At 54.0% G+C, this 15,447-nt stretch overlaps 4 protein-coding genes across 4 annotated transcripts; 3 read left to right on the top strand and 1 right to left on the bottom strand.

The window, feature by feature from the left end:
- Positions 1 to 502: 502 nt before the first annotated feature.
- On the top strand, positions 503 to 2,641 carry MYCTH_2303301 (uncharacterized protein; the record flags this gene model as incomplete). Its single annotated transcript, XM_003662502.1, has 1 exon — positions 503 to 2,641. A coding segment is annotated over exon 1 (1,397 nt), but the record flags the coding sequence as incomplete, so codon positions are not given.
- Positions 2,642 to 3,614: 973 nt separating this feature from the next.
- MYCTH_102138 (uncharacterized protein) lies at positions 3,615 to 4,485 on the top strand (the record flags this gene model as incomplete). Its single annotated transcript, XM_003662501.1, has 4 exons — positions 3,615 to 3,754; positions 3,831 to 3,987; positions 4,085 to 4,173; positions 4,323 to 4,485. The coding sequence occupies 4 exons, from the start codon at positions 3,615 to 3,617 to the stop codon at positions 4,483 to 4,485; spliced, it is 549 nt and encodes a 182-aa protein (XP_003662549.1).
- Positions 4,486 to 6,623: 2,138 nt separating this feature from the next.
- MYCTH_2303298 (glycoside hydrolase family 43 protein) lies at positions 6,624 to 8,692 on the top strand. The gene has a single exon (XM_003662500.1). It carries the CDS (start codon positions 6,859 to 6,861, stop codon positions 8,533 to 8,535), a length of 1,677 nt encoding a protein of 558 aa, XP_003662548.1. The 5' UTR covers positions 6,624 to 6,858; the 3' UTR covers positions 8,536 to 8,692.
- Positions 8,693 to 10,358: 1,666 nt separating this feature from the next.
- MYCTH_2303296 (uncharacterized protein) lies at positions 10,359 to 12,272 on the bottom strand. The gene has a single exon (XM_003662499.1). The coding sequence runs from the start codon at positions 12,087 to 12,089 to the stop codon at positions 10,596 to 10,598; it is 1,494 nt and encodes a 497-aa protein (XP_003662547.1). The 5' UTR covers positions 12,090 to 12,272; the 3' UTR covers positions 10,359 to 10,595.
- Positions 12,273 to 15,447: the final 3,175 nt, after the last annotated feature.

Below are 15,447 nucleotides of genomic sequence, written 5' to 3'. Positions count from 1 at the left end.
ACGCCACACAGCGACTCGCCATCATTTGTAGAGAAATATTGTTGCTCCCCCAAGTTTGAGACTTGTTGAAGCCTGGAAACTCTCGAATATTAATATTGTTGTGAACCACATTGTGCGGGTACACGCACATAAATTTACCTTATTAATTTTCACTTGTACGCGAGACGATCACCACAGCACTACAATGAAGCGAATACTGCTACTCGTGTTTATCCACGGCTTCAAGGTACCATGCGGCGCCCCCCTCCGTTCAGGAAGTCGTCGCATCTCCCCCGCTAACGATAACGGGATGCATCAATTCGCAGGGGACCGACTTCACTTTCGGTGATTTCCCGACGCATCTCAGGGACACCGTCGCCAACAACCTGCCTGACCACATGGTGGAGTCGGTCGTCTATCCCAAGTATGAGACCCGCGGGGAGCTCGCGCAAAGCGCCGCTGCGTTTTGCGAGTGGTAAGAGAGGCCGCCTCGGTTTATTCATAATCAGTCCCTCGCCCCGTGGTTGATCCCGTCGGAACTCTGACCCTCAAGGCCAGGCTCAAGGAGCGCGTCATGGAGTTGCGCAAGGCCCATCTGGATAACCCCTGGCCTCCCAACGACCGGGAAGTAGGGGTCGTGCTGGTTGCACATTCAATGGGGTGAGCCACCCCCAACCCACTCCGAGACTATTCGCGAGAGACCTTGAGAGGGTGAGATAAGGTCCCCTTTGTCCAACGTTGCTCACATATCTCCCCAGCGGCTTCGTCGCGACCGACTGTCTGTTCGGCATCCTCGATGAGCACCGCCAGAACGAGTCTCCGGACCGCCCCCTCTTCCCGCTCATCCAGGGCATCCTCGCCTTCGACACGCCCTTCAACGGCCTGGCCCGGTCCATGTTCGTCTACGGCGCCTTCTCGCACTACCAGAAAGTCAGCAACGTCTTCAACGTCATGACGGCCCTGTCGGCCGCCACGCCCGCCGCGCTCTCGCGCCTCGCCTCCAGACGCGCCCTAAGCGGCGCCACAACCACGACGACGACGACGGCCAGCCCGGCCTGGAAGGCATGGCAGCTGGTCGCCGTGCGCACGGGGGCCGTGGGCATCATCGCCGCCGGGGGCGTAGCCGCCTTTGTGCACCGCAGGGAGATCGCCGAAGGGGCGCACGCCGTGCGGAACCTGAACCGCCGCGACGTCGTCCGCGGGTACCGCCAGTCGGTCGACGCGCTCGGCCAGGGGCTCGCCTACGTCAACCGCGGCAACGTCGGCCGGAGCTTCTCCTGGCTGGCGGACCACTTCGCCTTTGTCGGCGCGCTGCTCAAGCCCAACGAGCTGGGCCGGCGGCTGCACCGGCTGGCCGCGCTGAGGGGGGTCGGGGTCCGCGACGTGTACGCCTCGCTCGGAGAGAACGGCTACTGGAGCGGCGGCTACTTTGTGCCCGAGAGGACCTTCTGCGCGGTTCCCTCCGACGGGGACGCGGCCGAGGCGGCGCTCTTCGCGAGGCACGTCGTCGAGGGGGCCAAGGACGAGATCGACGCACACATCGGCCTGTTCCGGAAGGAGAAGAACAAGAACTACGACAGGATGACCAACGACGCCGCCGAGCTGGTGATCGATTGGTTCAACGACGAGACGGACATCTACGACGACCCCAGGTTCCAGGAGGCGCCGCCTGCTGAGCTGGCCGAGACGGAAGCTGTCGCAAAAGCCGTCGACAACGAGGGTGTTGAGAAGGCGGAGGAGCGCATGGCGGCGGCGGCGGGACAAGACTCCGTGGAGGACGCGGGCATGGACGTGGACGACGAGGTCCCCGACGAATCCCCGATCGACATTGCCGCCGCGGCCTCGCTTGTTCCTTTGCCCGACGACATCGACAAAGGTCTCCCACAGGACGCTGGCGAGGACGGCGGTGACGGCGGTGAGGGCAAGGATGAATCCGACCAGAAGAGGGCCTACCTCAGGTACTTGTTCGGCGTCGCCCAGCAGACGGGCACCACCCTCCGCGCATACCTGCCCTCGAAGCTGCCGACGGTCGAGATGCCCCGGGTATCGATGCCCGCCGTCAACTTCCCGAGCATGCCCCCCGCGATCCCCAACATCGTGCCCTCTCTCCCGACCATGGCGAGCATGGCGGTGCCGACAAGCATCAACCCTTTCTCGAGAAAGCCAGCCGCCGAGTCACCTTCGGCGGAAGGGCAGAAAGAGGGCGGAGATGGGGTGCCGGGCTCTGAGCAGGTCGGCGTTGCCGCTAAGAAGTCGGGTAGCGAAGAGCATGGTGTCCCACAGTCAAGTAGTTAGCGCCTTCAATAGAAGGAAAAAAGGTGGCTGGACTTATTCGCGCATTGCGCGTTTTTTTAATTATCTCTTGGCTGTTTCTCCCTCCTGCTGTACTTCTTAATTTATACTGTTTTTCTCCTCTTCTTTTCGGACCAATACCCGAATTCGGTCAGACTACGACGGCGACACAAAAGACGGCCTTCCCGATATTATCCGTCTCTTCAGCGAGAATTGGATGCACTTTGATGTTGAGGCTTCTCCGTTCATACCTTACATACCTGATCTACCTAGGGACTTAATTACCTGCCTAGGTACACACACCTAAAGGTGTCTACCTGTAGAGGTCTCCATACCTACCTACATATCTACTTACAATGTAGCATCTACCAACTTAGGTCCTGTGTGGTGTTGAGTAACCCAGCCATCGGACATCTAGTCACGGCTCGGTATCGTAATCTGACAAGCGCGCCTTTGATGAGGGGCTCGGTTGTGCTACCAGTTAACTAGTGTTAGTGCTATTCTATTCTTTTATCAGTAGCCTCGGCGGCCATGACAACGGCATCCGGTAATGATTAGCGACACACGTTGTGCCGCTCCGCCGAATTGATTGGCTGGCCAGCGGAAGCTCCCGCCCGGAAGGTCCCGATCAGGAAGGTTGACGATGGCGCCGGCCACTGACCTGCGGGGTTGTCGGTCGCACGTGGAAGCTCCAAGGCGGTTCAGAGGCCCCCTATGGAGTACCCCTGAAGCGCGACCCTTACTATTTCCCAGAGCCCTCCCACCTCAGACAAACAACACTATCGCGGCGTGACGGCATCTCTCGACTTGACTGGAACCTAGATTCAGTCATGGGAGTTGCCCCGGTGCCAGTGACATCGTGCCGGCATTAGTGTACGCCGGCTGCCGGGCCCGCATGTGTACATACATACCAAGATCTAATTACGTTCTCGGATTGGGTATGGGTGTTGAAACAGGTCCTTAACTGCCTTCCATATGAGGTAGGTTCATCGCGGAATGTCGGAGCTCTGCGCTGCATCGCGTGCACGCCCCATGCTTGTGTACATACATCCATGCATATTTACGCCTTACCCTCGGGACCTGAGGTAGTAGGTACCTGGATTCTTATTCATCATCGTCAACTTGTGCCCCTGAGCCCGCCGCCGTCTCGTCGGGAGCGGCCACACAACAAGCTACCAAACCTCGTAGTCATCAGCACCGGGTGGCGTGAAAATGAAGTTGTTTGTTCTCAGTCCCCTTCTGGGGATGGCATTGGCCGTACCCACGCCAGTCCCTACTCCAGTAAGTGTGTTACAACTACTCTACTCAATACTAGCCAACATCGCACGCCATCTCACATGTAAATGCAGCCCGGCATCCCTTCAGCTTCGACAGCCAAGAGTCAGCTAGCCGCCCTGACCGTCAAGGCTGCGTACGACGACGGCAACTACAGCCGCGACTTGTTCCCCCACTGGGAGACGGTCAGCGGTGCCTGCAACACCAGGTATGCGCTCGCGACTCCCTGACTACCTACCTTACTGTTTTGTTTCGGCGACTGACTGACATCGCCCGGGCATCAGGGAGTACGTCTTGAAGCGAGATGGCACCAACGTGGTGACCGACAGTAGCTGCGCCGCCCAGTCAGGGACCTGGGTTTCCCCGTACGACGGAGCTACCTGGACGGCAGCCTCCGACGTCGACATCGACCACATGGTGCCGTTGAAGAACGCCTGGATCGTAAGAGAAACCCCCCCCCCCCCCAAAAAAAAAACCCAACCCCTCCATCACAAGATTCGCGGTCCCACCAGTGGGACATACTAACCCGCTCCAACAGTCAGGGGCGAACACTTGGTCCACTGCCAAGAGAACGCAATTTGCAAACGACATAGATCTGCCTCAGCTCTGGGCCGTTACGGACAATGTGTAAGTATCCCTTGCGTGTTACCCCCTCGCTTCTCTGCATCTATTATATCGAGAGAGCTTCTGGGCTCTAGATAATGTGACTTTTGATTCGAGAATTCCTTTTAGCTTGACTCATGTGAAAACCGTTTTCAAACTGACATTTGCGGCAGGAACCAAGCAAAGGGCGACAAGTCCCCGGATGCCTGGAAGCCGCCCTCGACTTCTTTCTACTGCACGTACGCGAAGAGCTGGGTCACAGTGAAATATTCCTACGGGCTCAGCGTCACTTCTGCCGAGAAGTCGGCTTTGACAAGCATGTTGAATACGTGCTGAGCAACGGAGACAAATAGAGCGGGGTTATCCGGACATGCGTGCCTACCGAAAAAAAAAAAAAAAATCAGCAGGCATACTCATTGTCCTAGAGCTTAGGGCAAGGAAGGGAGAAGGTGCCGCCCGGTTAGCGTCATGAAAGCTGCTGGTAGAATGGGCTCTTTCCGAGACTAGAATGCCCTTTGTTCTCCCCGATTTCTTGTTCCTCCTAGGGACGGAAAAGAATGCAGCGCATTGGCTATCTTCATGATCTCTCATCCCACCAGTATACCAAGGACCCCGCCGATGAAAACAACATATATCAGCAAAGTTCACTTCGAAAGGCCAAGAAGTGAGATCCTCATGCTTGATCCCGACCATGGGATGGCCACCAATAGCAGGTGTAGAGGATGAACATTGCATGTAGTAGCCCGGTCTCGGCGACGGGAGATGGCAGGGTGTATAATTAATGCGCATATCACTGAGTTGGGTCGGAATCATTACCAAGGGGTTCCACGAAAGATCGCGACGGGGTTTGTCCACACATTCTCATTCCCACATCTTGTCTTGTCGTCGATTAAGTAAAATGCGGTCATACAATTGTACTCGTCTGTTGGGTAATGCAACAGACCTTGCTATTGGCTAGCAAATTCGACTTAGAGATCTCTTTGAGTTTTTATTCGAACCCCATCGACCACAGTGTAGCAATTGAAGAAGTCCTCTACAAGTCTTCACCATTCTTCGCAGATTCCCGGATGTTTAGTATTAGCTGTAGGAGTTCAATGGGCGGACAGAGACTCCTGAAGCCAGCGGTGATCTCTGATACAGTTGGCCTATGACCATCCTCTCAATGGCATCCACCTTCCTATAGCAAAATCAAAGTGGCTTAGCAAGGATTGTATAGGGGAGATTGTATTCTGGTTTCGTACCTCAAACTTTATGTTGTTTGTATTCTTAGCTCTAATCCCTGCTCACCTTACTTTCTTAGTTCTCCTAGATTTATAAATTAATTAATTAACTTATCTTTGGCAAAGGCATGCCATCGTCATTTCCTAACTGCCGCCGGCGAACGAATATTCAATCAGGCATATCTGCCGGAGTCTCTCCTCCTGCCCTGTAACCTAATGGCTTGGTCTTGTGCATCCACGGCTTTTTATGTGAGCGGCATGGCGCCAGCAAATACCTTGCGGCCACCAACGGAATTCTGCCAACTCATCATGTCTCATTTGTAGACAGTAAGGACATGTGCAGATCACTACAACAATGTGAGGTAACTACCATGTTAAATATTCATTTTGTCATTTTCGAAGGCTTGTCAAGAGACCAGTCTTTGTTAAGACAAAGAAGTCCCCGTGATGTCTGAGTTGTTGAACATCCAAGGGCACTTGACCACTCATTCTAAGACAGTCTCAACCTGACCTAGCAGCGGTAGCCCATGCCAACTGAGAAGAACGCATGGGAAATACGTCATGGCGTCTAGGTCGGATACGGTATGGAACGCATCCTGGTCCCGGGGCAGAAGGGGTCCCAACTCGCCCAGGGTCGCCATAATTCCCGATGAACTGGGATTGCCCCTAATGAACACGATCCCTCAAACTCAAAGACGTCAAGAAACCCGAGTACCTCGCTGCAAGTTCCAACGGCCGGGTACCAGCCATCCGCGACCCCAATTCGGGCCTAATTAACCCTCTCGGTGTGGGGCGCCATCATTGAGTATTTACCAGACCAAGCACTACGTCACCAATTGCAGACCAATCTTTTCCCTTCCAGTAACTCAATCGGGGCCTAGTAATAATTACCACCCAGACCTTGTACCTAAAAAATGTGTCTTTGCGCGCGAATGATGAAAATTCCCGGCATGGATTCTCGGTCCCTCGACGCTGCTTGGCGAGCCCGAGTATAGGCAGTGCCTGGGAGCCCTATTCTAGGGCGTGGGCATTGTCGACCAAACTATTCAACCGGGAGGAAACCCACGATACCATTGGCGCGCTTGGTGCGAGGTGCCAATGTAACATAGAACCGTTTGGATCTGCAACTACCGTCTTAGCTACCATTCCTCACAAATAATTGCGCCAATGAAGCAGTCAGAAGAAGAACAAGGTCGGCTATTCAAGGATCACGGCGAAGGCCGGCCGTTAACGAGGCACTCTGATCGGGGTCGGTGAGGGGATGGTATATAATTAGTGGGAAGAAAGCTCACTCCGCAGTCTCCTGGGTCAGGGCAATTTGCAATGAGTTGAGTCTCGATGCTTGCCTTGTGAAGCATTGAAGCTCCGGACAGAAAAAAGCGTATTTACCTACACTCGTCACGCCCAGTGGCATCCTGTTGGACTGCACCGCTCGTTTCCAGCATAATTACACGCAACTGATGCGAACAAGGCCTCCGCGGTCTCGGTTATGATGGGGCGCCTAAACGATCTCATAGCCCTCCTTGCACTGTTGAGCGGCAGTGCCACATCCGCTGCCGTAAGAAACACGGCTTCTCAGGCTCGCGCGGCGGAATTCAACAACCCGGTGCTCTGGGAGGACTATCCGGACCTGGACGTGTTCCGGGTCGGGTCGACCTTCTACTACTCCTCCTCCACGTTCGCCTACTCCCCGGGGGCTCCGGTGCTCAAGTCGTACGACCTGGTGAACTGGACCCCCGTCACCCACTCGGTCCCGACGCTCAACTTTGGGGACCGCTACAACCTCACGGGCGGCACGCCGGCCGGCTACGTCAAGGGCATCTGGGCGTCGACGCTGCGGTACCGGCCCTCCAACGACAAGTTCTACTGGTACGGCTGCGTCGAGTTCGGCAAGACGTACATCTGGACCAGCTCCGGCACGCGCGCGGGCGACAGGGACGGCGAGGTGGACCCCGCCGACTGGGTCTGGGAGCCGCACCCGCCCATCGACCGGTGCTACTACGACAGCGGCCTGTTGATCGACGACGACGACAAGATGTACATCGCGTACGGCAACCCCAAGATCGAGGTCGCCGAGCTGTCCGACGACGGGCTCACCGAGGTCTCCTCCCGGGTCGTCTACACCCCGCCGGCCGGCACCACCATCGAGGGCTCGCGCATGTACAAGGTCGGCGACGCCTACTACATCCTGGTGACGCGGCCGGCCGACGCCGAGTGGGTGCTCCGGTCGACGTCCGGGCCCTTCGGCCCGTACGAGCAGCGCGAGCTCGTGTCGCGCATCAACGGGCCCCTCTCCAACGCCGGCTTCGCCCACCAGGGCGGCATGGTCGACACCCCGGACGGCCGCAGCTGGTACTACGTCGCCTTCATGGACGCGTACCCGGGGGGCCGCATCCCCGTGGTCGCGCCGCTGCGCTGGACGGACGACGGGTGGCCCGAGGTGGTGACGGACGCGCAGGGCGGCTGGGGCGCCAGCTACCCGGTCCCCGTGGAGACGGGCAAGACGGTGCCGGACGACGGCTGGGAGCTGGACGAGTTCAGGGGCGGCCGGCTGAGCCACCACTGGGAGTGGAACCACAACCCGGACCCGGCCCGCTTCGCGCTCGCGGGCGGGGACGAGGGCGGGCTGGTGCTGCAGGCGGCGACGGTGACGGAGGACCTGTTCGCGGCCAGGAACACGCTCACGCGGAGGATCAGGGGCCCCAAGTCGAGCGGCACGTTCCGGCTGGACGTCAGCAGGATGCGCGACGGCGACCGGGCCGGGGCCGTGCTGTTCCGGGACACGGCGGCGTATATCGGCGTGTGGAAGCAAGGGGACGAGGCCACCATCGTCGTAGTCGACGGCCTTGAGCTGGCTCTGAGCTCCTGGACGACCGTCTCGACCGGGAGGGTGGCCGAGACGGGCCCGACCCTGAGCAGCACGCAGGATGTCTGGCTCCGGATCGAGGCCGACATCACGCCCGCGTTCGGGACCAACACGGCAAGGACCACGACTTTCTCGTACAGTGTGGACGGCGGGAAGACCTTTGTCCGTCTTGGCCCGGCCTTCTCGATGAGCAATACTTGGCAATACTTTACGGGCTACAGGTTCGGAGTCTTCAACTTTGCCACCAAGGAGCTTGGGGGCGAAGTCAAGGTCAAGAGCTTCCAGATGCAGCCTCTGTGAACATTATAGTCCCCAAGTTGGAATGGACTTTGACTAGTACGACAGGCGAGATTACTTATTACAATCTTATTACAATTGACTCTTGAGGCGCTTTCTGCGGCAATGGAATGTCTCTAGCTTCTTAGTCTCACTCTTTCAACTTAAACTGTGAACCCTGTCCCTTGCCTGATCATCTAAGAACAAGCCGTAAATATCTGTTTGTGCAAGTGGATGGGTGTCATGCTCCATAATGTTCCGTCAATTTTTGACAGATTCTGTCTCTGGCATTTGTGAGGTTGAGACCCTCCCCGCAATCATGTTCAGAGTCCCGTATAATTATGTCTATGGCGCGGATCTGCTTCACTCCACTGGAGGGGCAAAATAGGTATATCCAAGGTACTACAGCTAGCATCACACTGGACAAAGTACGCACACTTCAACAGCTTGAGATCGTGATCCTGCACTTGACATCTCCATTAATTACCAGCAGTCTTCCTGCTTACGATATTGATTCTTGATCTGCCAATTGTGTGGTAGCTTTGGTGCCACCCCCTCATATTTGACTCCATCATGACGAACCCCTTTCTGGATGGGGCGCTATCTCCAAGTCGCCACGGATAGGGTAATTACATATTGAAGGCCAACCTGTGTATGTCACCCCATTGTCTTCATCTTCAAGCTTCTTCTTCAAACCTCCTTCCATTCTTTAACGAAGCGGAACAATCTTGTTGTTCCTTTTCCAATGTCCGTTTCGCCCACTCGCCCATGTCACCTCGAAATGAAGAGGATGAACAACAGACGAATATTGACTCGATGCACGAGTTCCCATCACGACAGCCGACCCGCGGCGTCGAGGAATACTCAAGACTTCCGATGATCGATCGCACCACACTCTTGGCAACACCTGACGTGGATCCGCGCAGGGCATGAAGCGAAGCGAACGACGCGATTCGGACCGCGAGCGACACCATGTCCTCCGGTAAGCTTCGGCGTGGTCGCTAACGCTGGCTGACATGCAGGACGCAGCAGCACCCGACATTCGCGACGGTAAGTCGGCCAGACTCGCTTTCGGAGTGAGGAGTCGTAGTCCGTCAGTCCCACCATTCGAGTAACGGCATCGCCATCACGGTGACTTTGTATTCCACGCCATCTCGCCCGTACCATACTTCCAAGGGGCCATGAAACATCTCTCCGGTCAACTTCCTGTACTCGAAAAAGATCCCTTGTCCATTTCTGCTGTCCGAGATCTTCACACGCCGCTGCATCTTCGGCATGTTCGCTTCGTCCATCCACTTAGAGGCACCCATCCACACATGGCATGATGAACTTAAGATCCATTACCGTCACCAACATGAAGCTCTCTTGATCGCACCGGCATCCACAGCCGTCGAAGGTACGCATTGCTTCACATCATTCATCGACCCCCGAAACGAGACGAGACGAGCGGCAGCTCAAGCATCAGCTTCAGATCGTCTTTGCCCGTTGCCCCGAATTTCTTGGAGGCTCTTTTACCGGTCCGCTCTTCGCTCTGGTTTTCGCTTCGATCTGAATTTCGACTCTGAATCGGTCTCCAACAATTCAAGGTCTAGGAAGGTCCGGGTCAAGTAACGTTAGAACTCTCGGGTTTGTAACAGTAGAGTTACTGGCATTGTCGAGCGCGGAAAGTCGGCTGGGAATTTGGTCCTTTCGAGGCGTTGAGGTGCAGAAAAAGGGTGTCCAGGATCTGAATTTTTATGAGCAGAGGACATGGTTGCTTGTTCGGTTGCGTGCTTGAGGGGCCTAGTTGGTAGGACGTTACGGGATGTAATTACCCAACGCGGTGGACTGTAAAGGGTAGGAACTGGGCTGCGTATTTTCGTTGGTCATGGTTGCGTGGGTTTGGTCCCAGTGGGTATTATTGAGAAAACGGTTGCAGAGGATGAATGGCAAATGTGATCGGTGATGGCAGGTTCGTCCGCGGAAGGGCTTGGATTGATTTTTTGGGTTCATTCATAATTATCCATCAGAAGAAACCTGGTGAAATGGAAATTCTAAAAGCACGGCGCCATAAGCTGCCGTCGACCAGTTCAAGCCGCAAACGCCTACACGCTGATTGTCCTGAAGATGCTAAACTCTTCACCTGTGGCCACCAGCGTGCCCGGTATTTGCGGGTGCCAGTGTACCTCCTTTGCCAGGTTCTGGTAGTGCACAAACAACAGCTGCGGCGGCACATCCTGTATCCCCGCGGTGTCCTTGCTCTCCTCGTCATCCAACTCCACCGCCAGATCCCAGAGCGTAACCGTATTGTCTCCCGCCGATACCGCCACGATACTGTCGTCCGTCGGGTGCCACTCCACGCTGGTGATTTGCTCCTTGTGGAAATTGAAGCTCGCAATCGGGCTCGGTCGCTGCAGACTCGACGCAGCGGCCGCACCCGCGCTCGGCTTCCATTGCCGCAAGTCCCAAACTGCCCACACGCCCGCGTCGTCGCCGGACGCGAGGAGATGGGTCGTCTGCCGCGACCACGACATGACGTTGACATCCACGTCGCTGACCTGCATGGAGAGCGCGGGCTTACGCCCCTTGCTGCGCACGTCCCACACGCGGATGGTGCCGTCGCTCGACGCGGACGCGAAGACGGACGCCTCGGACGGACTCCACTGGATCTCCTCCACGCTGGATGTGTGGCCCTGGAAGGGGCGCGTGTCCGTGACGAAGCCGCCGCCGTCGGTCCGTGTCGTGACGTAGATGAGGCCGTCATTGTCACCCGTCAGGAGCTTGCCGGCGGCGTGGAGAGGCGACCAGTCGACCGCGTACCCTTCCGACTTGTGCGCGCGGATGGTGCAGATCGGCTTGTTCTGCTGGGGCGTGACAATGGTGCCAGGGGTATCGAAAGAGGTGATGTGGGGTGTGATATCGTGGATGAAGACGTTGGTCGACTCGGTCATGGCCGCCGTCAGGGTGGTTGGGGGCTTCGAGGGGTCCTGGGAAGGAGTCTGGTGGACTCGTATCCGGTTGGTCGTGGTGTTGAGCGGGATGCTCTTGTGTTCGAGGATGGGATCCGCGTCCTCGTCATCGCTCTCATCGTCGCTCGATTCGTCCTCGTCACTGCCCTGCATCTTGCTGAGGCCGCTGAACTTCATGACCATGATGGAGTTGTCGCTGGCCTTGGCGCTGTCGGCCTGCGTCCCGGCCACCGTGTACATGGTCGCGGGGTATACAGTCCGGTTGTCGCCAAGACCATCGCGGATGATGTCGAAGGAGAGGCATGGCCACGGGGTGCTTAGGTTGTGAAGCATGCGGTAGGTTGTCGGGTCGGGGGAGAGGGTCTGGCCCGGCTCGAGCTTCGTCCTGCCGACAATGAAGGTTCCCGGGGTTGCATTGTCCACGTCCATTGCCTCCTCAGCCTCCCGCTCCGCGTCCGGCCTGCCGTCGACGCCAGCTTCAATAATCTCGTCCTCGCTCTCGAATTCGTCTTCGAATTCGTCCTCAAACTCGCCCATGTCGGCGGGCGTCTCGTCGACGTCCATGGCGTCGGGACGCCCACCGGCCTTGAGTGGGCCGGTGTTATCTTCGTCTGCCATTCGCTTTGACATTGTGATGCAGTTTCCGGCGCGTAACGAGGGTCGTGGTACAGTTCCCTGAGCCGAACGCAATGGGGCCGCAAACAAATCGCCAGTTGAAATTTGTGGATTTTGGACTTTTTTCAGTGGGGCATCCTTATCACCCCTCATTGGGATGGGGGAAGAAGCAGCTTATCACGCACAGCTTGTGGGCCGCTGTGGCCGCCAAACGCCTTGTCCCCTCAGGTCGGGCACGCGCGGGGTCGCACCCCCGGGGGAATTTGACGGCCAGATAGAGCCAGCAAAAAGCTTCAGCACCCAATATCAGCCCACCACCTATACACACGATACACACATATAGATAGCTATATACTTCAAGATACATAGATTTAAACTATACCACCCGATTGATAATGCGGGTAATACATATAGAGATATTAATATTATTATTATTATTATTATTAGTCCTATACCGCTATACTAATGAGTATGCTAGAGCCTCTCTAATTATATACAAAGGAAACCGTACCTAATAGGCCGCATAAAAACCTCTATCCCGCCTTTAACGCCTAATCCAGAATACTAATACACTACAAAGAAAAGGAGAAGTAGCTAGAATAGCCTTATAAAGGCCTTCCCTTCCGGTCTAGCCTCCTTGTCAGGCGGTATTTTAGGAGCCTCCCTAGGTCTATTAGCTACTATAGAACCCTCCTTGCTAAGCGATAGTTACAAGCCCCTATACCCTATAAGACGAGGTCTAGGTCCCTTTACGACCATATTTCCTAGGATTCCTACGTTTAGCTTCTTAGTAGGTTTAGGTACTATATGATTAGGTGCTCTATAGTTTCCCTCCCTTAGCTATAGGTATAGTAAGGGGTACTAACCCTTAGGACTTAAACCCTAAAAAGGAAGTTATAGAGGCTAATAGCCCCTATATAGGCCTATACTAATAGGGAGCTCTAGGCCTTTATTAGGCCCTAGTGCCTTTATAGGCCTTCCTTTATAAAAACTAGGTATAAAGGGTCCTTATTTAATATATATTATATCTTCTTACTAGCTTGGTTAGCCCTTTAATAGTTACTCTAGCTAGCTAATATAGCTAGTTCCATAGCCTATAGCCTTCTTCATAAGGTCTATTAGGAGGGTTAACCCCCTCTATAGCCCTTCTAAACCTATTGCTAGACTATTAACCTTGCTACCTCTAGGGCTATAGGCTTTGGCTCCTGGCCCCTTGCCTTGGCCCTTCTCCTCTAGAACCTCTAGCTCAGCCTATTATAGGCCTATTAGATAAGAGCCCTTATAGGGACCTAGGAGGCCCCTAGCCCTACCCTAGTCTATAAGAGTGGTTAGTCAAGTTTGGCTTTAAAGTTAGCTAGCCTCTTATTAAGATAAAGGTCAAGGAGTAGTACCTAGGGTTCTATTTCGAGGCACTAGATAGGGGTAGCCTTATAGGCCCTGGTAACCACTTAAAGGGCCTTATACCAGGCCTTCGATAGTTCCCTAATAGGGCCTTCCGGCTTACCCCCTAGCTTAGTAGGCTTATGCAAGTTTAAGGCTCTATAGGCTAGGGCATTATAGATATACTTAGTATAGACCTTATAGGCCTATAAGAGGCCAGGGCTCTAGGTCTTTATAGTAAGCCTAGTTAGGGTAAACTCCTAGGTTTCTAGCTTTTTAGCTACCCTTATATAGTAAGGGCCTTACTATAGCCTCTAGTCTAGCTAGACCCTAAGGAATCTAGCCGACTTCGAAGGGGCTATAATAGTAGTACCCCTTCTAGGCTATAGGAGCTCTAGTAGTTGTGATTACTATTTCTAGCCCCTATTAAAGTAAATAAGCTTATACTTTTCTAGGGTAAAAGCTATACTCTAGGTCTTTACCTACTAGAGGTAGGCCTTCTAGGCCCTTTATAGCTAACCATTATAGGCCTCCTTGGCCTTCCTAAAGGCTAGGAGGTTAGTATTATTAGTAAAACCTATTAAACTAACTATAGGGCTAGCCTAACGAATAGCCTGGTAGAGGGAGGCTATATAGAGGATAAATAATATAGGGGAGAGGGGTAACCCTTATAGGATCCCGGCCCTTACCACTATATCCTCTATTTCCTAGCTATCGAAGTAAAGGATAGCTACCCTATCCTATAGCCACTCCCTGACCTAGACTACTAACCACTTTAGAAAGCCCTAGCTCCATAAAATAGCTAGTAGCTAGGTATAGTTAATAGTATTAAAAACCCCTAAGATATCGAGCTATAGAAAGGAGGTAGCTACCTTATACCTCTAAGCCTCCTAAACCTAGGCTATAATAAGCCGAATGGCTAGTTCTATAGACCTATATTCCTAGTTATCTATCTACTTGGCTAGGAGAAGCCTATAGGCCTCTATAATAGCCGTTACCTTCTAGGTAACTATAGCCTCTAGTACCTTACTTACTATTAATAGGAAGGCTATAGGCCTATAGCTACCTAGGGTAAAGTAGGCCTATAGGGGTTTGCTAGGCTTATAGAGGACTACTATCTTAGCCCTTTTAAACTAGGCTAGGAAATAGCCAAGCTATAGGCTCTCTAAGGCTAGTTTAGCTAGTATCTAGTAAAGTAGCTGCCTATAGGCCTTTAATAGGCCTATAAAGAGGAGGTCCTCCCCTAGGGCCTTCTATAGGGCCGCTCTAGCTAATATTACCCTAACCTTACCTACTATAACCTCCTAGTCTATTTCGAACTTCGGCTCCTAATAGTCATTTAGTTCTAGATTATTAATATCTAATAGGTCTACTTCTAGGTTTGGAAAGAACTTATCGACCAGGACTCTAACCTTCTATTAGTAGGTTATAAGCCTTCCTTTAAAGGCTAGAAGCTTTAGAAGGTCGACTAGTAGGTAGCTTTATAGCCTTACCTACCATTCTAGCCTCTATAGTAAGTCCGGCCGGTCAGTTACCTCCTATAGTATAGCTCTCTAACTCTTAGTCTTGATAGCTATAATAGTCTTAACCTAGTCTTATAGGGCCTGTTAAAGTGCCTCCCATATATAGGGGTTTAGGGAGCCTTTATAGGCTCTCTCTACCTCCTTAGCCCTCTTCTAGGCCTCTTAAACCTCCTTTATCCACTATCAAGCTCGTTTACTACCTATATTAGCCTTCTTTACTAGAGCTAAGACCAAAGCTATCTCCTCAAGGGCCTTTATAAGCCTATTAAAGTATTATAGGCCCAGGCTATACCTAGGCTAGACAATACCCAGGCTTTACCCGGACACGGAATGGACCTACCCCGCCCTACTCCTACACGCCCTACAGGTCCGTAGAGCGTTCGTTACTCGTTCGTAACTCGTCCAGTAGATACGCGGCCAAGGCCCGGTTAGCGCCTGACCCGGAGCCTAACCAGGCCCTACCTAGATCA

The sequence above is a fragment of the Thermothelomyces thermophilus genome, chromosome 3 (assembly GCF_000226095.1).
Source record: "Thermothelomyces thermophilus ATCC 42464 chromosome 3, complete sequence".
In the NCBI taxonomy this organism is placed as follows: Eukaryota; Fungi; Ascomycota; class Sordariomycetes; order Sordariales; family Chaetomiaceae; genus Thermothelomyces; species Thermothelomyces thermophilus.
Note: the sequence above shows the minus strand (reverse complement) of the source record. Positions and strands in the feature narration are given on the sequence as shown.

Excerpts from the sequence above, each read along its gene's own strand:
- MYCTH_2303298 (XM_003662500.1), top strand. The coding sequence starts at position 6,859 with ATGATGGGGCGCCTAAACGATCTCATAGCCCTCCTTGCACTGTTGAGC.
- MYCTH_2303296 (XM_003662499.1), bottom strand. The coding sequence starts at position 12,089 with ATGTCAAAGCGAATGGCAGACGAAGATAACACCGGCCCACTCAAGGCC.